The 22,829-nt window shown below is 38.7% G+C and overlaps 2 protein-coding genes across 11 annotated transcripts in view; both read right to left on the reverse strand.

Moving 5' to 3' along the window:
- LOC133616532 (dipeptidyl peptidase 9-like) overlaps nt 1-6,502 on the reverse strand; it is a 41,190-nt gene extending 34,688 nt beyond the window's left edge. For 2 of the 6 annotated variants that reach the window (XM_072914642.1, XM_061975916.2), the window contains exons 1-4: nt 6,244-6,492; nt 836-926; nt 460-704; nt 185-297 (exon numbers count right to left, since the gene is read on the reverse strand). In XM_072914642.1, the coding sequence (XP_072770743.1) occupies nt 185-297; nt 460-704; nt 836-891 (414 nt within the window). In that variant the 5' untranslated portion in view covers nt 892-926; nt 6,244-6,492. Of the gene's footprint in view, nt 1-184; nt 298-459; nt 705-835; nt 927-6,243 lie in introns of all 6 variants that reach the window. The other 4 variants (XM_061975918.2, XM_061975917.2, XM_072914643.1 and 1 more) reach the window with 4 other exon arrangements.
- Nucleotides 6,503-8,022: 1,520 nt separating this feature from the next.
- dazap1 (DAZ associated protein 1) overlaps nt 8,023-22,829 on the reverse strand; it is a 65,735-nt gene continuing 50,928 nt past the window's right edge. For 4 of the 5 annotated variants that reach the window (XM_072914644.1, XM_061975911.2, XM_061975913.2 and 1 more), the window contains 3 exons: nt 20,392-20,541; nt 17,221-17,385; nt 8,023-8,827 (listed from right to left, as the gene is read on the reverse strand). In XM_072914644.1, the coding sequence (XP_072770745.1) occupies nt 8,658-8,827; nt 17,221-17,385; nt 20,392-20,541 (485 nt within the window). In that variant the 3' untranslated portion in view covers nt 8,023-8,657. The remainder of the gene's footprint in view (nt 8,828-17,220; nt 17,386-20,391; nt 20,542-22,829) is intronic. The other variant, XM_061975912.2, reaches the window with a different exon arrangement.

Below are 22,829 nucleotides of genomic sequence, written 5' to 3' on the forward strand. Positions count from 1 at the left end.
TAATTTGAAAATATACAAAATAATATACAGAATGTAAATAAATCAGGGGTGTCCAAAGTGATGCACAGTGGCCATTTGCGGACAGTAGCTGCTTGTAGAAAGTCTTCCAAGAAAGCTATCCCAATACTTTTTGCAATGAAATTCTCCACAAAGTAATAGTGTCACACAAAAATGTGATGCACACCTGAAAGTTGTCCAGCAGCTGCTTCCATGCCAAAATAAGAAGCGCCTCTTTGCGTATCTTCCTCGGAATGTCGGAGTAGAGCAATGAGTTCTCCCTCCTGGGGAATGGCACACCTACGTTCAAACAGTGACAGTTCAATCAAACCACTGAATCTGTAGAAAAACAGACACAGTCCGACACACAAGTGCAACTTCACATATCACCACCCCTGCTTGGGAAAGACCAATCATTTCAACAACGTTGCTAGAGCCCATCTTTTTTCCCATCTAGATTACCAAGGAAGTAGAGGCGATGGGAATGTGGGCTGGACTCGTCCTTCTGCACAAAGTGGAAATAATGCGGTGCCTTGCTGAAGAGCAAGCCCAAGGACTTGCGGCTCCCTTGGATGATTTTTCGCAGATCGGTCCACGTGTGCTTTTGCACCTGGAAGGGAGTTGAATTCACATCCTCCATCTCCACCACTTCTGTGCTCTCCGAGAGCTCATCAAACACCGGCATGCCTGCCAGTGACTCCCTGATGCTGTGGACACATACGGTTTTAGAAACTTGGAAGTTTGCAAAGTACAACAACAAAACCAAAAACGTTCAAATAGACTGAATTAGGTTTCATAATTTGCTATACTAAATCTATGTTTGATATTTAATCTATACCTGTCCTGGTTGTATTCTTTCTTGTCTTCAGTTTTCAGCCTCTTAACTATGTGCATGAACCATTCGATAGCTTTGAACCCGTTGTGGCTCCCTGAGAAACAGAAGGTTCATCAATGACAAAAGAAGTTAAGTCAGCAAAAGCAATCAGCATGACGAGAAACTGGTCTAACTGAAACAATCAACAGAATAACACCCTAATCTAAGCTCACATGCTAGCGACAGGTAAACGGTTGCTGTTACTGGGGTGACGGCGGGCCCGTTCGGAAAAGATATCCGTATTCTGCTTCATCACGGAGCTGCGACTCTTCATCCAAACACTGCCAAAAGTCTGGCAATCCTGTCCAAGAGTCTGACTGCAAGTGACTGACTGCTCATGACACGGACACTTCGACGTCTGTGTCAGTAGGCTGGCAAATGTTTCACGCCCATGCCACATTTTACTAAGGCTCTTTTGTTACCCGGCAATGTACAGAGGTACAAGTTTCACTCAAGTTCATTCCCAGAGCAAACAGTTGATGTGTGGTCAGATCTGATTTATCAATGACTGTCCAGGAAGTTCAATTTAGACCAATAGTCTCGAAAAAAAACTTGTGAATTTACGTTATTTTTAATCATGCATTCCAGAAACATGTGTTTTAGGATAGTTGGAGACTCAATTTTAACTATAGGTGTGACTAGGACCAACCCCAGGAACCCTATGCCGTGTCTATAAATCCACAACTACAAGTGGGGACCACATAATAAGGGTGTTTGCCTGTCCTATTTGGATGGACTGAATTGCCTCATGGGACACAACTATCTCAGCTACACTTGTATACAGCGGTGAGTCAACATGTCCTTACAGCCGTATTTCTTAAAACGACCATACTTTTTAACTTTATATTGTAGCCAAATATATTTCCCATAGATATAATGTCTAAGGGATACTAGTTTTTGCTCATTTATTGTGTTTAATTGACTTTTTCAATTAATGCCAAAGCCGCAGAGCAGTTTTGAATTGGCTTCACTGCGGCAGGAAATATCGAACATTTTTCTTCCAGCTTGTACCTATCACCTATTTTTTTTACCTTTTCATATGAACTATACACGCAAACAAATCACAACACGGGTGCACAGATATGTTTTTACACACACACAAATCGGAACACAGACACGTGGGTCTGATAACACACACAGATTGCAGATTGTTTTGCTACAATATTACTTCTATATCTGCCGCCTTTCCCTGTGACCCTAATAAGGACAGGTGGGGGATGGAAGAATAATAGTGTGATGCTCATTGGTGTAGGATGCTTCTCAATGTCCAGCAGAAAAGGTGTCTAATAAAAATCCAAATGTTTTACTTTTTACAAGAATTCCACTTCCAACTAGAGAAAACATGTTTCAGTAAGTTGTAGATGTTCTATTTATGTTTTAGCTTATGCTAAAATTAGCCCTGTTATATCATCACAAGTGACTGCAAAATGTGCATAAGTTGTTGTACTTGCTGTCGTCGGGTCACACGCACACACGCACACACTCGAACAAACACTAATTCCGGTTGTAGTGCAAGTACAATTAAAAATAGCAACAAAATAAATCAAAACTCACCAGTTAGTCAGTACTTAATAGTTTTTTATTATTTGGATGACTACTTTTTACCTTGACTTTAATTTTTTGGCTACTCTACGCACCTCTTCTTATACTGTTGCAGTTATATTCTGTTAATTTGTTTGCAGATAAGTCTGTTCATAGGAACCCTTTGTTTGTCTAAAATATTTGACTTGTGTTTATTGGGATTATAATAGGGGTGTAACGGTACATGTATTTGTATTGAACCGTTTCGGTTTGGGGGTTTCGGTTCGGTTCGGAGGTGTACCGAACGAGTTTCCACACGAACATATTAAGTAGCCGCCTACGCTTCCTTCTGCCTCTGTCTCTGTCAGTACTCTACACAGCACCCAGCATTGTCCCACCCACACAACCATCTGATTGGTTACAAACCGAGCAGTAACAGCCAATCAGCAGTGCGTATTCAGAGCGCATGTAGTCAGTGCTTAGCGTTTAGCAGGTAAGCATCAGGCAGCGGACTCTCCCCAAATTATAATAAACACCTCCCAGTCAACTACTAGTAACATCACTATGAGCCCGATGACCTTCTCGAAATATAAAAGGCAGCTCAGCTCGCTCGCAGTCCTGGCTTGAGGTGAAGGCTAATTCGCTTTTAGCGTAACGTTAGCTCAATTTGAGGTGTGTGTGTGTGTGTGTGTGTGTGTGTGTGTGTGTGTGTGTGTGTGTGTGTGTGTGTGTTACGGACAGCAAAGCCCTGTCTGTCTGTTATTTCACTTTACCTTTTTCTGTGTTGATTGAGCTGTGTTGAAGAAACAAAAAAGGACATTATGTTAAATGAAGAGTTTCTGTCTCTGATAGTTGATATAATAATGTAAGTGCATCATAAAGCCTACATGAACTCCATGGTGTTCAGGAATGAATAGTCTCTCCTATTGCTATTGTACTATTTTTTCAGCTATAGTTACATTAATCATTGTAATCTAGCAGCCTAGTTTTGAATGGCAGGGTCCCTGCTATCACATGTTGATAAAAATATAACATTTACATAATAAAAATCAACTACAGTCTTCCCAAATGCTGTAATAAATTAAGCATGATGAGTTGACTTGAAACTGTTTAATGTTGCACTTTTTATATGTAGAAGAAAAGTTGAGGCAGTTTAATGTTGATTAACGTGGGAAGAATTATTATAGTGTTCCCAATGTTAAAAGGATAAAGCCATTGTTTACAAATTTGGTAAATAAATAACCAAAAAATGTATATTTTGTTGTTTTTTTACTGTACCAAAAATGAACCGAACCGTGACCTCTAAACCGAGGTACGTACCGAACCAAAATTTTTGTGTACCGTTACACCCCTAGATTATAACAATGGTCAACAAATTAACGGCAAAATCATAAAATCCTTCAATGATTTGAAATAATTTATGATTATAAAAATGTCATTTCATGGTGCAATCGGATGTGTGCAATATGTTTTATTTTTTTGGTCATTTTTTGTTTTTTCGTTCTATCTATCTATCCCAGGGGTGTCCAAATTTTTCCACTGAGGCCGCACACTGAAACATTAAGGCATGCGGGGGCCATTTTAATATTTTTAGTTTTCTAAATTAAAACAATATTTATTGTAAGCATTAGGTCTCCCCTCCATTTTGGTGAATGTTAAAAGGTCCCGGGGACCCAAAAGGGTCTCAGTCATTAAAGTGTTGAAAACAAGTCTGATACAATTTTTTGTATATTTTCAACGCTAAAATATCTATTGATCAACTTTAGAGCCATCCGTTAACATAATTATTTTTTAGGTTTTTTTATGTTTTATGTCGCAGCACGGTGGAACAGGGGTTAGTACATGTGCCTCACAATACGAAGGTCCTGAGTAGTCCTGAGTTCAATCCCGGGCTCTGGATCTTTCTGTGTGGAGTTTGCATGTTCTCCCCGTGCCTATGTGGGATTCCTCCCACCGCCAAAAAACATGCACCTGGGGATAGGTGGATTGGCAACACTAAATTGGCCCTAGAGTGTGACTGTTGTCTGTCTATCTGTGTTGGCCCTGTGATGAGGTGGCGACTTGTCCGGGGTGTACACCGCATTCCGCCCGAATGCAGCTGAGATAGACTCCAGCACCCCCCGCGACCCCAAAAAGGGACAAGCGGTAGAAAATGGATGGATGGATGGATGGATGTTGTATGTCCTTTTTGTTGAAAAACAAACAAACCCTGTTTTGAATGGCAAAACACAAAATATGCAATATTTTGCCGCACCAAAATATTCATAGTGGAATATTTAATATGAAGTACCGTATTTTTCAGAGTATAAGTCGCACCGGAGTATAAGTCGCACCTGCCGAAATGCATAATAAAGAAGGAAAAAAAACATAAGTCGCACTGGAGTATAAGTCGCATTTTTTGGGGAAATTTATTTGATAAAACCTAACACCAAGAATAGACATTTGAAAGGCAATTTAAAATAAATAAAGAATAGTGAACAACAGGCAGATTAAGTGTACATTATATGAGGCATAAATAACCAACTGAGAATGTGCCTGGTATGTTAACGTAACATATTATGGTAAGAGTCATTCAAATAACTATAAAATATAGAACATGCTATACGTTTACCAAACAATCTGTCACTCCTAATCGCTAAATCCCATGAAATCTTATACGTCTAGTCTCTTACGTCAATGAGCTAAATAATATTATTTGATATTTTACAGTAATGTGTTAATAATTTCATACATAAGTCGCTCCTGAGTATAAGTCGCACCCCCGGCCAAACTATGAAAAAAACTGCGACTTATAGTCAGAAAAATACGGTAATTAGAACCTATATAGATAAATATTATTTTTAAACATTTGACAGTTAAAAAAAATCTGACTAAAAGGCCACACTCATAAAAGTGTCAAAAAATAGGTCATATTTCAATATATATTATTTTTATTTTCAGCGCCTGAATCTCTAGATTAACTTCAGATCTGTCCACTACAATTTTTTTAATTAATTTTTGAGCAATGCCAGTTTTAAAGTGGAAAAACTGCCTGCAAGGAAGCATAGCGTTATTAGTGTCAATATTGCAACATTTTCTCATTAGATTGCACATGTTAAGATTCCACTTTATGTTGTTTTTTTTTATGTGAACGTATTTTTAAAATGTGCCCCATGTCTATTCTATACCATCATTAATCACTAAGCAGTATCAGTATTGGCACTACTGGTCCTGTTTCTGTTTGGTATCGTATACATCATTTTGCTGGATCGGCCACGTCTAGCGACAAGCGGCTGGATAGTTTCTGTAAGTCCCTACATTGAAATGCATCATGGGATGTGTAGTTTAATGTCACTATGACGCAGCAATGACACATTTTTAGAGATTTATGTTGTTTTTAAACGTTTGTGCACTTAATAAAAGTCAAGTGGGAGTTGGCTTCGGCCGTATGTACAGTTATGATCATTATAATTCATAGTTACCTACAAATAGTTGTGTAAAGTTGAGGGTAGTACTGTAGAAAGTTTAGCTAGTAGTTTTTGTTGCTGCTGCAAATTCGTGTTTTTTAGGTAGTTTCTCGCCGGTCAAGCAACTTTCTGTTGTCAAATTAATGACTTGACAAGGCCTACATAGCAAAATACGTGTAGGTTGATACGTCTCAAACCACCGTTTCTGTCCCCATTGTTCAGCCTTGTAAAAACAATGTAAATAGTTTAAAAGTGACAACTTAAGTCCTGACACACTTTGTGGTCGTGCCACCTTACTCTATGCCTCAAGCTAGCATGAAACGCTGCGCTAACTTTAAAAATACATTTTAAACAGCGAACCACATTCTTTTTTTTTTTTTTGCCCTGGCACACTGTGAACAATACCTTACTCGATGTTGTCCTGTGTTACAACTTAACGTCCACTATGACAAAAAAATCATTAGAATTGTCAACAAAATGAAACAGGAAGTTCAGAGGTGGGTAGGTCGATCCAAGAGTCGATGTTGTGGCTGGTAGATACCAAGGTAAATATTAGCGTGATTCGATATTTTCAGTTTTCTTCTGTAGCTTTACAAGGTTATGTTTTAGTTGTGTATGTAGCAGCATGAGCCAGTCAGTGGTTGCTTTTGTTTGATTATTTTTGGACTATTGTACGGAAGTGCAAACACTTTAATGTTTCATGAAATAAATTACAATTTGAGAAAACACACAAAAAAATTGCCTAAACAATTTCCGATTCGACAAACCGGAAAAGGACTGTCCCGAATTACTGATTGACAGCTCAATCAGCCAATCATTTTATCCACATCCGCTGAGTTTTTTTCTCCCTCATGCAGGTGCTAAGGACATGAACAAAATGATGGATTTAGTTGTCAATCTGTAATTCAGGACATTCCTTTTTCGGTTTATAAAATTTTAAGTTATTTAGGCTTTTGTTTTTTGCCTTTTCTGAAGTTGTAAAGCGTTATGTCTTTTCTGTCTTCCGTAATTTAATTGTTAGTGTTTTATATACTTCCAGGCCACCGTACTACGTACTGCAATTTGCTTTAAACAATCAAATGCAATAAAAGAGAATAATTGTATTTTGTTGATATTGTTACATCGTCTTATATTGCTGTAATCAATATTGTTGAACAATTAAGTGTCGATACAAATACTATCTGGGTACCTAAATATTTGTTCTGTTTTATGATTCCAATCATGATTAACAAATTAAAATCAAGGATCACAAAATCATTCAATGATCTTGAAAAATGTAAAAACTGTCACTTAGCATCAAATTGATACCAACAATTGTGAATGTTGTCTATCTGTGTTGGCCCTGCGATGAGATGGTGACTTGTCCAGGGTGTACCCCGCCTTCCGCCCGATTGTAGCTGGAGATAGGCTCCAGCACCCTCCGCTACTCCAAAGGGAATAAGCGGTAGAAAATGGATGGATGGATGGAATTGCAGTATTGCTCACCTTCAAACACTATACATTCAAAGGATGCAGCTAGGGGCCAATTTGATGTTTGTATAATTGGTAAAAAGGCAAAAACATTCTATATTTGTGGGATTATCGACAGTGTGCCTTTTTTTTTTCTTCCCAGTTTTTCAAACTTTACTTTTGCACAACAGCAGGCACAAGACATCAAAATAATGTTGAAAACTTGTGGAATTAGGTCCTGAGTTTGAGCAACTCAAACCTAACGTTGGAACAATGCTTTTTGACAACGTTGAATCAATGTTGGGTTCTGACGTTGATTTGGCCATTGAATTTTGGTAATTTCCCAAGAAACATTTTACAGCACAAATACATTGAAACATGCTTTTTGATGACATTTATTCACTGTCAGGTTGTGACGCGGATTTGACCATTGAAATTTGGTCATTTCCCAACCAACAGTGGGGATCCAACGTTAGACATCAACCTTGTCTCAATTTACAAATACAACTATTTTGCAACATTGCTTCGAAGTCAGTATAAAACCCCCCCACATATAATCAACATTTTATCAATGTCTTGTGCCTGCTGGGATTGTGCTTCAGACAAGTAAAAAATAAATAAGCTGTGAGCCATAAAAAGGCCCCTTACTACTTTCGGGCTTTAGGGTATTAAAAGGTGTTTAAAAAAAACACAACAAAAACAGTTCAGTCAAACTTAAAAAAAATGGAAGGATCATATCTTTAAAACATTTATTCCTTTTTGTTTTTTTAAATAATTTGTCCTTTTTGCATAGTGCGAAATGCACTCAAAACAGCCACCTGAGGGAAGTCTACATCTTTAAATAAAAAAAAACAAGCAAAGTGTACACTTATAGTACAAAATTCCTCTTTAAAAAATTGCACAGTTTGTGTATAATATATATATATCTATAATCTCAATTTCAAACAAACTTGAAAGGCTCAGAAAGTAAACAATATTCACCAAATAACAATTTCCCTAGAATTTAAAGCTGAGGAAATTCAAAACCCTGTTTTCATATTAGTCAACCATAAATATACATATTTATAAGAGTCTCTTTCCATATAGTTTCTGTGCTAGTTTCTGACAAGACAATCAAAATTATTGCAAAGTAGTTTAGTTCCACTATAAAATATGGAGGTGGGGGATAGGGGGATTTGGAGATAAAAGCATCTTGCTGTTGAAACCAAAATATTGTACAACTTTTCCACATAATCTACTGTGGATTCCATTTCAACCATGTGCATTCAATAACTCCCATAGAACAATCGGTCACACATTTCCCTGACTCCTGTTTTTGTTTTTTTAAACCCCAGATAATTTTTTTGTTTGAACTTTACACAGCACCCCTGTCAACGTCGATATGGGTGGAAGCCTTGTACGTTGTGATTTTGCCCTCTACCAAACAGGCTGGCGGCGGGCTGAGGAGCATTGGCGGGCTGTGCTGTCGGTGTCCCGTACGCCGTGGGCTGGCTGGGGTCTGCAAAAGTGTGGCTGAAGGCAGTCAGGTCCTGACCGTACCCTGCGATGGATGATAAAATGCGGGGATGAGAGAAAAATAATTGTAAAATAGGTGTCCGTGTGTAGCTAGAAAGATCATTGGATGGTAGTTGATAAATAGTATTACAAATAACTGAAGTCCAGGCCTCATTCAACCTTCTGAATAAGCTGTGGGACATTCTTCTACTTGGACACTCGGTGGCATTGTCACTCTGCAACTGGTGAGGAGACCCCACCCTGCAACTGGTGAGGAGACCCCTAACATCAAAGAAGGCAAAAAAAAGAAAAAGAAAAATCTATACTTGAGAGTCCCAAGTGCCCCAAGCATAAGGGGTGCCCTAGGCTTTTGTAAAAAAAAAAAAAAGTTAGAATAGGAAGTCATAAATCAACCAAAAATTGTTATAAGTGTGGAAGTTCAATAATTGGGTAGGAAGTCATAAATCAATCAAAAATTGTTTTAAGTGTGGAAGTTCAATAATTAGGTTGATTGAATAAAATACAAAATGTGACTACCAACACCTGGGAAAAATACAAAATAGTTTGTTCCATCTGGATAGAGACAAACCGAACATGGAACGCTTCTCTCAACACAGACGACAACGTCGTCAAAGCTTCACACAAAGCACCAACAATTTGGGACAAGGATGATCCACAGAACAAAGGTAAAAATACAATAAATCTATCTGCGGCAGCATAGGAGAAAGTTATGTTCAAGTTTTACTTTTGCACCTCATTGCACATAACTGTGGTGTGTTCAAGGAGTTAAAGTTTGAAACTGAGGGGTCACTAGTTTTTACAGCCAGGGGCAGACTTAACTCCCAGGTACTGAATAATAATAATAATAATAATAATGTGTTATGATTCGCAGTATCCAACAATAACAACTGAGGTGTATCAGATAATCTCTACTTTACACTCTGAAGTAAAGGAAAAATTGACCGATTTGTAATCATATTTAAGAGAATAATGATGGGTAATAGAATCAAAATTCACATTCTAGCCCAGTGGTCTGCCACCCGCGGCTCTGGAGGCACATGTGGCTCTTCTGCCTCTTTGTGGCTCCCACAGATTTTTTATTTAACCCCGGAGAGAAAAGTTTTTTTTTTTTTTTTTTAATAGTTCTATAATCTACGACTGTCTGTGAGACCGTGAATACACACAGGCTGAGACCTGAGGCGCAAGGAAGGCAAGTAAGAGATGGAAGCCTGTGTGTTCAGTTTAGCTTCTCCAGCATGCAACCCCTTGGGGAAGCTAACCATGAATACTTGCAAAAAAAGGAAACATAGTTAAATATTACATGGTCAGATTGCTTTTCCTGTAAAATAAAAAGATTTAAACTTTTAAAAGCTTATAAGCTGTGTCATGTTTTGCGGATCTATACTATTTTCCTTTAGTGTAAGAGGCGGAAAAATGTCTCTTGATAGTAAAGGTTGCAAACCTCTCGTCCAGCCACTTTATGATTTTGTTGGCACTTTTTTGTAAAAAAAATTAAAAAGAAAAAACTTTTTGAAAGACGAATTATTTAGGGGGGTTTATCTACATGTTAACCCCATCTTTAAAAATTAAAAAGATGGTTTCAACCAAAATCATGCAAATTTAGTTTTTAGTGAATGTATACCAAATGTGTGTGTGTATGACATTAGGTTTAGGGTGGGATGGGGGCCCAGAATTTGGTGCTTGGCCCCTGTTTTCCATCACAAGCACAGATGTAGGCTGTCCTATTTTAAATGGGAATGAATGCAACAAATAAAATAGTTTTAAGACTTTTTTTCATACCAACATCTCATAATTTGACTCCTAAGTACAGCACTCAGCGGAACAAATGCACAGGCACTGTGTCCTCTAAACTGGCCTAAATTTGTTACCTGGTGCAAAGGCATGGAGGGGAAAACACTGGGCAAACGGGCTGTTGATACACACACACACACACAACTGAGCTGTGAACATATTTCTGAAAATTAGATCATCCCTTTAGAAGCAACAAAGCAATGCAAAACAAAAACAGGTCATGGTTCATGTGGATATAGTAAAGCGACAAGCAGGAGAAAACACTTGAATCTGACAATGTTTGAAATACACTGTTTTACACTATTGTACGCACGGTATGTACATGCAAAATGTACACACAACATACTTTGCAGGGCCAACAAGATGCCAAGAACTACGTTGCAGGACTATAAAACACTACAGGACTGAACAAATGCTACTTTTGGGGTTGGAGAATGTGATGCTGGCACCTACCTGCACCATTTCCTCCCTGTTCATCCTGACCATAACTGTGAGAAGGACGCGTTGGTCTGTAGGCAGAGGGGTCCTGAGGGTAGTTACCCAAGCCTAATAGGGAGACGAGGAGACCAGGTTGACTGAACCCAGATACCGCTGGCGGACTAATTTTCATCCCGCTTAGGAAGTTGACAAAGTTCACTTTACTGTTCTACTCATTGATCTTTTATCTGGTTCTCTTTGTGCCGTTTCATCAGAATATAGCATGCATGTCAGTAATCTACCCGACTGGTTGCCTGCCTTTACTGTCACACCAGCCTGGCCTCATGACATGTTGTGAAGTATGCAAAATATTCTGCGGTGGAGCTATTGCATGTTACACTCTTTGGCCCAAAATTGAAGGGAATACCATCTCAAAAAAGTACCCTGTTTTTTCTTACGCACTGCTTCTCACAGGATTTGATTTTCGCCAAAATTTTGCCTTGGTTTTCTGATACTATCTCGATTATCGTATGGCCAAACTCGTCGGTTTACTGATGTATCGTTCTACGCCAGAGGTAGTCAAGGTGAGGTTGGGCCGCACAAAGTTTCACTTTTGATTTACATTTTAACCATGTGACTGAATCTGTTAAGTACTTCGACCAACACCTAAAGTGACCCTGAACAACGAAAAGGCCTTAAAAGGGGTCATATTATGATTATTTTCCCCCACTATATGCTAAATTTGATTAGAAAGAGCAAAGGCTTTTAGCATGCATTTGCATGTACGAGCCAGTGTACCCCACGACGCAAGGATAGAGAAAAAGAAGGAACTTATTGACAACTGTATAAAATTGGCAAACTCACGCAAAGCTCTTAGGGTAAACTCTACCATGTATCAAAATATATATGTATAACAAAGGCAAAATATGTCACACTCTTCTCATGTTATAAAATATCCCCGCAATGCCTCAATGGTTTGATTTCACATTTTCATGACTTATGGCGATCCTAAATACACCAAAACAAGTGCCAACTGGTAAGAAAAGTTGGTTTTGCATAATTGGACCCCTACAAATAATTATAAATGTAAACATTTTATATTTTGAAACTGTTGAGTTCCCCAGGAAATGGTAAGACACTTCCGCTTGCTTACAGGAAGTTGCTCTGTGTCACCCAATGTATGTTTGTTTTGCTGTCATTTGCGTTTGCACCGATATTGTAGTTAATGTTCTTTCTAGTTGGAATGAAGATTGCAATAATATATTAACAGTAACTATTAGCTGCCCCGGGTGCGCAGGCCACAATTCCACTAAACTATGGAGTTGAGTAAAAGGACCACATAGTAAGGGCCCGTGGGCCCCAAATGGCAGTTTGGGACCATTGTTCTATAGAAACGAGCACCCAAACAAAGAATCTCACGCGTTCGTGACTCAGTCGTTTTGCTTTTTTTTGACGACAACTACAAAAAGTTTATTTACGATTTACACAATGTGGCAACTTCACTGGTTTTGTGTGTGTATATATATATATATATATATATATATATATATATATATATATATATATACATACATATATACATGTACACAGTCACTTTTAAAAAACAATGTCATGGCTGTCTTGAGTTTCCAATAATTTCTACAATTCAGATTTTTTTGTGATAGAGTGATTGTAGCACATACTTGAAAATGTGACCAAATCTGCTGGGTCAAAAGTATACATACAGCAATGTTAGTATTTGGTTACATGTCCCTTGGCAAGTTTCACTGCAATAAGGTGCTTTTGGTAGCCATCCACAAGATTCTGGTTGAATTTTTGACCACTCCTCTTGACAAAATTGGTGCAGTTCAGCTAAATTTGTTGGTTTTCTGACATGGACTTGTTTCTTCAGCATTGTCCACATGTTTAAGTCAGAACTTTGGGAAGGCCATTCTAAAACCTAAATTCTAGCCTGATTTAGCCATTTCTTTTTCAGTAGACCCATAATACATTCATAAAAGAACCAAACTTCATGAATGTTTTTTGTGACCAACAAGTATGTGCTCCAATCACTCTATCAAAAAAAAAAAAAGAGTTGCAGAAATTATTGGAAACCTCAAGACAGCCATGACATTATGTCCTTCACAAGTGTATGTACACTTTTGACCACGATTGTGTGTGTGTGTGCGCGCGCAATATATATATACACACACACACACATATACTGTATATACACACACATACATACATACATATACACATTTTCTACATACACTTTCTACATACATTAATACATACACAGTGCATATACACAGAGTGTCTAAGTGTTTTCTTTTTATTACACAAATAGGGACTTGTCAGGGCTAGAACCAATTATTCATGTTTACAATGATTCTTATGGGGAACTCTGCTTCACAATACAAAGTTTTTGGTTTACGAATCATGTTCAAGAATCGATTAAGATCGTAAATCAAGGTTGCACTGTACAGAAGTGGCATCTGCGTGGGTCTCTCTTCCCCCTGCCCTCTCCGCTCATCGCTATCTTTGCCAACAGGAGTCTTCAACACAAGGTCAAATTGATAACTATTTATACATTTCATTTCTTATCTATGTTTATTTTGCATTGTTTCCTGCAAGTTTAACTACAATCATTTTCTCTCAAATGTGGTTTGTGTTTCCGGGGGTCTTGAACACAATAATTGGATTTACATTATTTCTTACTGAAAAAACTACTTTGGATTTTGTCAAACCTTTTGAAATGGTTTAATAACAAAACAAACGAAGGTACCATTGTACAACAATGACATTTTTATTTCAAGAAACATAGTATGCCTGAAAGTTAAAATCATACAATAGCATATATATTTGAATTAAACTTGTGCATCAAGGCTTATTGACATTTTTTTTTAAGGTGTAATTGTCACAAAATTATTAACATCCAAGTTACATTTTAAGCGTATAATTTTCTGCTATAGATCTAATGTTAACGTCGAGTTAGGCTGCATTGGCGCTGGGACCTGACTATCAGCAGGGTTCTGGGAGTCAGTCAACCACTTTTAGGGTGGAGGGGTACTGAATGCAAGAGATATAAAAAAATATGCTAATCATGCTGTAATAGAGGACTCGACCAGAACATGTTATATAATAATTTACAAAACATTTCAGCCAGCCAGAAAAATACCCCCCACCCCCATATTCCTAAACGTATATACTATCATTTCTTTAGGTGCAAATATCACAGAATAACATTACAAAACATCTCTGACAAAGCATAATCGTAACGTAAGACATTTTTATTTTGTTAATGTCAGGGTTTCCCCTAAATTTCCAAAATACCTATAGCGGTGGGGGTGTGGTCGATATAACTTCATCGCATGGCTTGCTATGACGCATATATTCTTTAAATAGGCAAAAAAAAAAAAGTGTCTATACATTTAAAACAAATCTGTTATTAAGTATAGTATTAACATATATATTTTTCTTACATAATATTGTTTTGTTTTTCTAAATTGTTTCTGCTTATTGTACCATGTACTTTGTTGATAAATTATTTTTATAGGGATTTCTCCAATCTTTTAGTCACTTTTTCTGTCATAAAAACGATTGGCAACAAATCCAGCATCTATTTTTGGTGTTATTGGCGACTGTACTCGTGTTTAGAGACTCTGTTTAGATTCTGTTGCGCCATGTCCATGACGGAAAGCGAGCCTCACGACACGCTTGCTTCACATTGCTGTGAGCCTTTCTCTCATAAAAAAACACCAGTGTCATCTTAGATTGTGAAGATTGCTGTCCGCAGGTATCTCAAATATATTAAAGTACGTCCACAGCGTGGACTCGCTGCCTTCGCTCCAGACAACTCCCTGCTTATGGCTGGTGTTAATGTATATGTTAGTGTGTTATGGTGGTCATTTTTCCCATGGTCTGTGAACACACCGTGTCGGCGGAGAACGAACAAGTGTTATGTGTCTTGGAGTGAAGCATGGAGACAGACGTGTGTGCACGGAGGAAGTACTTGTTGGAATTGGGCCCGTTGTTAGCATAACATTGGCCATAAAAGCTAAAAAAGAGCGTCAGTTTGTTTTCTTCTGGACGCGACAATACTTTATATTAATTAATTTTGTTAGGTGGGGTGGCTCATATGAAGCCCGTACATTAAGGAGAAACCCTAAACGTAGTTAAACCGGATATATAGCGTAGCGTTTCTATTTTGGAAAAGTGTGTGATTGGTTTGAGAAAGTGTCTTGACTTGTTTTGATGTCGCATCAACTGCAATTGAAAAAAAGTCTCCTTTCGACATCGTGCCAACCATCTTTCATTTCTGTTGAGCTTTTATGTCATCCTACTTACTATAGTAGTCACAGTAACAATCTAAATGTTATGTTATCACTGCACCTTAACCATAATCTGAACACGGAAGTGAAGCACCACCCACCTCTAGAACGACACGCACAGCAGGCGTTTGCTGCAGGGATGTCGCTTCTTCCCACGGCGAAAAATAGTCCTTTCTTGTTGGGAGAACAACTTGCCACGGCTTTGAACCTGATATTTCCATAAGGTAGACGTTCCTTTGTCCATTTCTGCTCGCTTGCGGCTCATCAGTAGCAAGTGAACTGCAGCCAAGTTCCCTCTTGCTACGGCACACCCCGAGGGTTAAAAAGGATGTGTTCGCGTTAATCGGCAATTAAAAAAAATTTGTGCCATTATTGAAAATTATAGTTAATGCGTTATCGCGTTAATTTTGACAGCCCTAATATATACATACATACCCATATACACATGCGCACGCCCGCACCTGCATTATGTATACAGTATATTTACCCGGTCACAACATTAGGTATAACAGCACACTCACCAATCGATTCAGACGGTGCATAAAAACAGCAGTTTTTTTTAGCAACATTTATGTCACTGCATGTCGCACGTCAGTGTTATAGTGCACATGCCACGATTATATGAAAATAATACTTTATACTACCTTTTTCTGTGTTTTCCCATAGCCTGAAGCAGAGTTTGACATAATGTCCGAATCAAATCAAATCAAATCAACTTTATTTATAAATAAGAACTTCCACCTTGTGGTGAGGTTACGACCTAGCCAGATTGAAAACACCGCAAGCAGAGACGTCCAAAATTACGTGCATGCTCACGCCAAAATGCATGGACATCAAGATTTGACACTTTGGCATTGTTAACACTAGTATCCAACTTTCTAACAACATTTATAAGTCAGAAAAGAATAAGTCCCCCTTTAAATGGCCATAATCCATTTTCCAACAACATTTATAAGTCAAAAAAGAATAAGTCCCCCTTTAAATGGCCATAATACATTTTATAAATAAGGAAAATTAAGGTTTTGTTGATAAACATCCATGAGTGATGATTAGGTTTGGCAAGAAGGTCACCAGCTCGACAAAACCAACAAATGCAATGTAAAACTAGACAGTCAAGGTGAAGGACCAAATAAATATCTGCCAGAAAGTAATGCGCATTATAACATTGGAAAAACTACTTACCCAGGATTCTATTAAAAATATGCATGAGTTACAAAAAAAACTTGCAAATCTCTGGTATGAACAAATCCCAGACATGTTGAAAGGCATTTGGCATTGTTATTAGCGATCATGCCAAGACCATGAAAAGAAGCCAACAAGGAAGTCAGAGGTGTTAAGGAGAGAATAACTAGGAATGTGTACAGTATGGTTAGACTTTCTTCAATGGGGAATTTAAAAAAATCAAAGACAACAAGCATTGCAAGGCAGGATGATCTAATTTACCTACTAATCTTTTTTAACAACACGCAGGCGTGCTGAAGGAACTTGACAGAAATGAAGAACTCTTCACAGCTCAGTTGCAGGAGGCTTCATGTGTGCAAAAAGCATGTTCAAGCTAAATGGTCTTAAGATCAAGCTCACGCTGGATTAAACGGTAGTAATAATGAAGTGTTGGGACCAAAAACAATCCAGTGATTTAGTCTGGGCTCAGAGGTGAGTAAGGGTGCGTTCACACTTGTAGTCCAGTACTCTGGTCCGGACAAACGTCTAAAAAAAGATACTGGGTAGTAACTTTAGGGCAGTCTGGTTTGCGTTCATGCCTGTATTTTTGCCAACAGACAATGTGACCGCATTATTTGGTAAATTATATGCATTGCATAGAGACGAATGACAAATGTGAATGCACCCTAAAACTACGACGGAGAGAAAGAGGCATGAAAGTGCAAACTTGTCTTACCATACTGGCTATACGAAAATTCAGGTTGCCCAGCCGAAGCTTTGCTCAAATCCTGAGTTGGTGTTGTGGTGGGAGCAAAGCCCAATGTTGCCGTTCCCGGAGTAGTTGGTGGAGGAGGAACCTGTGGAATATACTGGTCGGCTTGAGGAGTGCCAAAACTGTAACCTGTTGCACAATAAAAAGATTATCTTGATGACTTTTCTCTAAAAATGTATGTAACATCAAAACTCACATATTTTCTTTGACTATTTTAGACACAGGCCCACTAAGAAAGCTGCACTGCTTTAATTAGATGTCTATAATATGATTAACTGAAAGTGTGTTTGTCTCTGCTAATAATTGACACTGTAAAAAGTGAGACTGATGCATTAACATTTATAGACAGTAATATCAGTTAAAATAAAAAGTGTTCCCGCAACCATTGCATATTTAGGCACACATACAGTGATTGGTTACAAGTCACTTCTAAGATTTCCTTAAAAGTTTACAGTCTTGTAGGATTCATAGTTGAAAGGACACTGAAGATGACTTTCAGAGAGAAAAGCTTAACTGACTTGCTGCAGCTGCTGTGCAGCTTTTGTTGTTGTGGTTGTTTTAAAACCACCCTTTAATGTGGCTATTACACACGGGTGTTAAAAATTTAGCTGCATAACTGCCTACAAAACAAGTGGCCGCAATATCCAGGTCGCTGCAATAAACATGGTTAATTTTCTTTCTGCGGGACAAATTTTTGTGGCTACGAACACAAGCTTGACTGTACGTTTTAATTTATCTAAACCAGGAATGTCAAACATGCGAGATGAGTTTGTCAAGTGTAAAATTGAGCTGCATTTTTTAATTAAAGAAACTGCTGTTCTAAATGTATCCACCGAATGTCGCAATAGTAAATCTGTTAGGCAAGCAAATAGTTTATACTGGGGGCGAGCAAGTATACCAAGCAAGAGGTACACGGTAAAGCAGGGCTGCGACTCCTCCCCCTCGACCAAACGTAAAACAAACAAGAGTAAAACAAACAATTGGTGACCCTACTTAAAATGCTGCATGAGACACTGCACATTGACATAGTTCTGTGAAAATCATTGTCTTCTGTGCAAAAATAAAGAAAGTGAACAGTGTGTCATTTACTGCAATACTGTCAGTCTTTTATGTTTTTATTTTTGGTTCATTTAAATTGTTCACACATTGCACAGCTTTTATTTTTTATCAATACACAGTGATACCTAGAAGGCAGGGAGTAACTCAACCCTCTTGAATAGTTTTTACCTCAGTTTGTATGGTTTGTTGTGTTAGCACAGGATTAATATGCGAAAACGACAAATGAGGTAGTGTTTTGTTTTTTGCTCACTCCGAGATGGGTTGTGACTTAAAAGTTTAATTGTAGATGCACTGAGATTAACTCCAAGTTCATTGTTCTTCATTCTGTTTTTGACACAGCACCAATTCTTTCCTCAGAATTTTCGACAAACTTGAAGTGTTTTGTCAAGAGGATTATTTGTAATATGTACATTTTCAGAACGTGCTTGTTCTGTTTTGGGCCAAAGTAAAACAAAGAAAACAATCTGAAGTTGTCGTAGTTATATTTTTTAAGTTATTATGCCATGATTTTACCAGAACGGCTCACATGGGAATAGATTTTCCTCCTTGCGGCCCCCTGAGCTAAAATGAGTTTGACACCCCTGATGTAAACAAAACATCTACATCTTAGATTTGTCTAATTATACTGTAGGTAACAAAGCAAATTAATATGTAACATATGTAACTTAACCCCCCTTGAGATATTAATATTTTTTTAATAATATTATTTAGTCAACTAAAACTTTTTTGAGGGCTTTAACAGACTTAAAAACTTACCATATCAAGAAATTATGTAATAAATTTGTACAAGTATTTATCTGACAGGACACATGGAAATCATCAACGACCATATACACAGCAAAATGCACAGGTTGTTGGCCATTTTGGTTATCAGGTCCCATTTTTGGAGGAATTTGGGCCAGTTCCATTTTTTTCTTTGCGTAATGTTTTATTTTGGGACGTGTTTATTTTGTCTGTAGAATGTGTGGCAGGACAATAAAAAACAAGCTGCAGAGCATACTCTGGACACCCTTGCTCTGAGGCAGGAGTGTGAAACTCATTTTCATTGTGGGCCACATCGCAGCTATTGAAGCCCTCGGAGGGCCGCTTCATGATATTATTACACAATTATTTAAATTATCTTATCAGTTAACTGATAAAAAACTTGTTTTGGAATCAGAAGTCAAAGTGACAAGCAGATATTTAAGTTCAGCCAGTGTGGTTTCAATGGCAAAAAAGCTTGGAATAGCTTGTTGCATCAAATAATATCTTAAAAACTGCATTTGCATATATTAATCTTTTTTCTGTCAAAATTCAAATACACTTAATCAATAAAGGTTAAATTCCTTCGTGACACACGTTTCCAGGCTATCGCAGGCATTGTAACATGTGGCCCCTTTGGCCCTGAGTTTAACACCTGTTCTCTAAAGTGTATCCAAGTTTGAGTTCTACAAATACTCCATTTACATCTTGTGACATGAATATAAAACAAGTATTATTATAAGCACTGACAGAGACAAATTACTTTAATCGGCACCGTGATCACAGAGAGGTAAACTAACTTATGCAGCTATAGAATTGACATACTAAACTGCTGCTGCATCGCCTCTGAGTTGGTAAAAGTTAATTCTAGATTGTAAATCACACACACACACACACACACACACACACACACACACACACACACACACACACACACACACACACACACACACACACACACACACACACACACACACACACACACACACACACACACACACACACACACACACACACACACACACACACACACAGCTGTGGGTGGTTAGCAACCCAACTATCTCATTGTAGCTATTCACAATAACAATAAAGACTATTCTATTCTAAAGTGTGAAAAGTGATGGGTATACTTGCTTTTGTATGAATATACAGTATGCACGTCTCATTACATTATTATTGGACAAAGTTCATATCCTTGAAGGATAAATATAAAAGGAGCAGTAGACCCGTTTCAGAAATGACTATGAATCTAATGTGTTTGTCTTGCATACTGTATATTATATAACGATTGTGCATGAGGTTGCAGGGTCATGTGTGTGTGTGGGTGCCACTCACCAAACTGAGGTGCTGCGCTGAAGCCCTGCTGAGGGTAGCCCTGAGGTGCAGCAAAGCTGCCCGCTGGGGTTGTGACCAGGAATGCACTAAAAGGTGAAGCGGGATGTGTGGGGGTTCCCCGGGCCACTGATATCGGAGGTCCATAACCACCTGATCAATTGAAGAACAGGCAATTGTAATTTCAACTACAGTTCGTCACTACATCTGTAAGTGCACGTCAAAACTCTACTCCGGATTGTTATAGGCGCAAAGTTCAAAAGCCAGCATTTGTGATGGTATGGGGGTGTATTAGTGCCCAAGGCATGGGTAACTTACTCATCTGTGAAGGCACCATTAATGCTGCAAGGTACATACAGGTTTTGGTGCAACATATGTTGCCATCCAAGCAAAGTTATCATGGACGCCCCTGCTTATTTCAGCAAGACAATGCCAAGCCACGTATTACAACAGCGTGGCTTCATAGTAAAAGAGTGCGGATAAAAAACTGGCCTGCCGGTTGTCCAGACCTGTCTCCCATTGAAAATGTTTGGCGCAATATGAAGCCTAAAATACCACAACGGAGACCCCGGACTGTTGAACAACTTCAGCTGTACATCAAGCAAGAATGGGAAAGAATTCCAACTGAAAAACTTAAAAAATTGGTCTCAGTTCCCAAACATTTACTGAGTGTTGTTGAAGGAAAGGCCATGTAACACAGTGGTAAAAATGCCCCTGTGCCAACTTTTTTGCAATGTGTTGCTGCCATTAAATCTAAGTTAATGATTATTTGCAAAAAAAAACGTTTCTCAGTTCGATCATTAAATATCTTGTCTTTGCAGTCTATTCAATTGAATATAAGTTGAAAAGGATTTGCAAATCATTGTATTCTGTTTTTTTATTAATGAATTACAAACCCCGTTTCCATATGAGTTGGGAAATTGTGTTAGATGTAAATATAAACGGAATACAATGATTTGCAAATCATTTTCAACCCATATTCAGTTGAATATGCTACAAAGACAACATATTTGATGTTCAAACTGATAAACATTTTTTTTTTTTTTTTGCAAATAATCATTAACTTTAGAATTTGATGCCAGCAACACATGACAAAGAGGTTGGGAAAGGTGGCAATAAATACTGATAAAGTTGAGGAATTCTCATCAAACACTCCACCTGAGCTTAAAACATCTGTAAGGAAAGGACTTCAGCTCGGCGTTCAATACCATCATCCCACAGCACTTGGTGAGCAAACTGGCCCCCCTTGGATTCAGTACCCTCCTATGCAACTGGCTGCTTGACTTCCTCACAGACAGACCCCAGTCTGTGAGAGTGGGCGACAACACCCCTCAGTGCCATCTCCCTGAGCACCGGCTCCCCCCAGGGCTGCGTCCTGAGTCCGCTGCTGTTCACATTGATGACCCACGACTGCTGTGCCAGGTCCACTACAAACCACATTGTGAAGTATGCGGACGACAACAGTAGTGGGCCTCATCCGTGACAACGACATGGACTACAGGGAGGAGGTGAAACATCTGGTTGACTGGTGCAGAACCAACAACCTGGTCCTGAACGTCGACAAGACCAAGGAGATCATCGTCAACCTCAGGAGGCACCAGTTCAGCCATGTTACACTCTTCATCAACGGCACAGCAGTGGAGATCATAAGCAGCACCAAGTTCCTGGGGGTGTAGATAACTGACAATATGACCTGGTCCCTACACACCGGAGCTCTTGTAAAAAGAGCTCAGCAGCGCATGCAATTTTTGCGTCGGATGAAAAGAGCACTGCTCCCTCCCCCCATCCTCACCACATTCTACAGAGGCACTATAGAGAGCCTACTGAGCAACTGCATCTCTGTCTGGACTGGAGCCTACAGTGCCTCAGACTGGAAGTCTCTGGAGAGCGTGGTGAGGACAGCAGAAAAGATCATCAGGATTCCTCTTCCTCCTATCCAGAAAATCGCAAAAAGCCGCTGCCTGACCAGAGCTCAGAAAATCTGCAGAGACTACTCCCACCCCCACCAAGGACTGTTTTCACTGCTGGACTCTAGAAAGAGGATCCGCAGCCTCCGTAGCAGAACCTCCAGTTTCTGTAACAGCTTCTTCCCTCAGGTCATAAGACTCTTGAACGCAATCTCCTCAATTCCCCCCAAAATGGATTAACTCGCTGGAATATAAAGACAATATAACATACATCCATACACGTGGATGCATATGCAAAAGTGCAATATTTGTATCTGTACAGTAATCTATTTATTTATATCTGCACATTATTACCTGCTCAGTGGCCTTGTTGTTAGAGTGTCTGCCCTGAGATCGGTAGGTTGTGAGTTCAAACCATGGCCGAGTCATACCAAAGACTATAAAAATGACACCCATTTTTATAACCTCCCTGCTCGGCACTCAGCATCAAGGGTTGGAATTGGGGGTTAAAACACCAAAAATGATTCCCGAGTG

Source organism: Nerophis lumbriciformis, linkage group LG14 (assembly GCF_033978685.3).
Source record: "Nerophis lumbriciformis linkage group LG14, RoL_Nlum_v2.1, whole genome shotgun sequence".
In the NCBI taxonomy this organism is placed as follows: Eukaryota; Metazoa; Chordata; class Actinopteri; order Syngnathiformes; family Syngnathidae; genus Nerophis; species Nerophis lumbriciformis.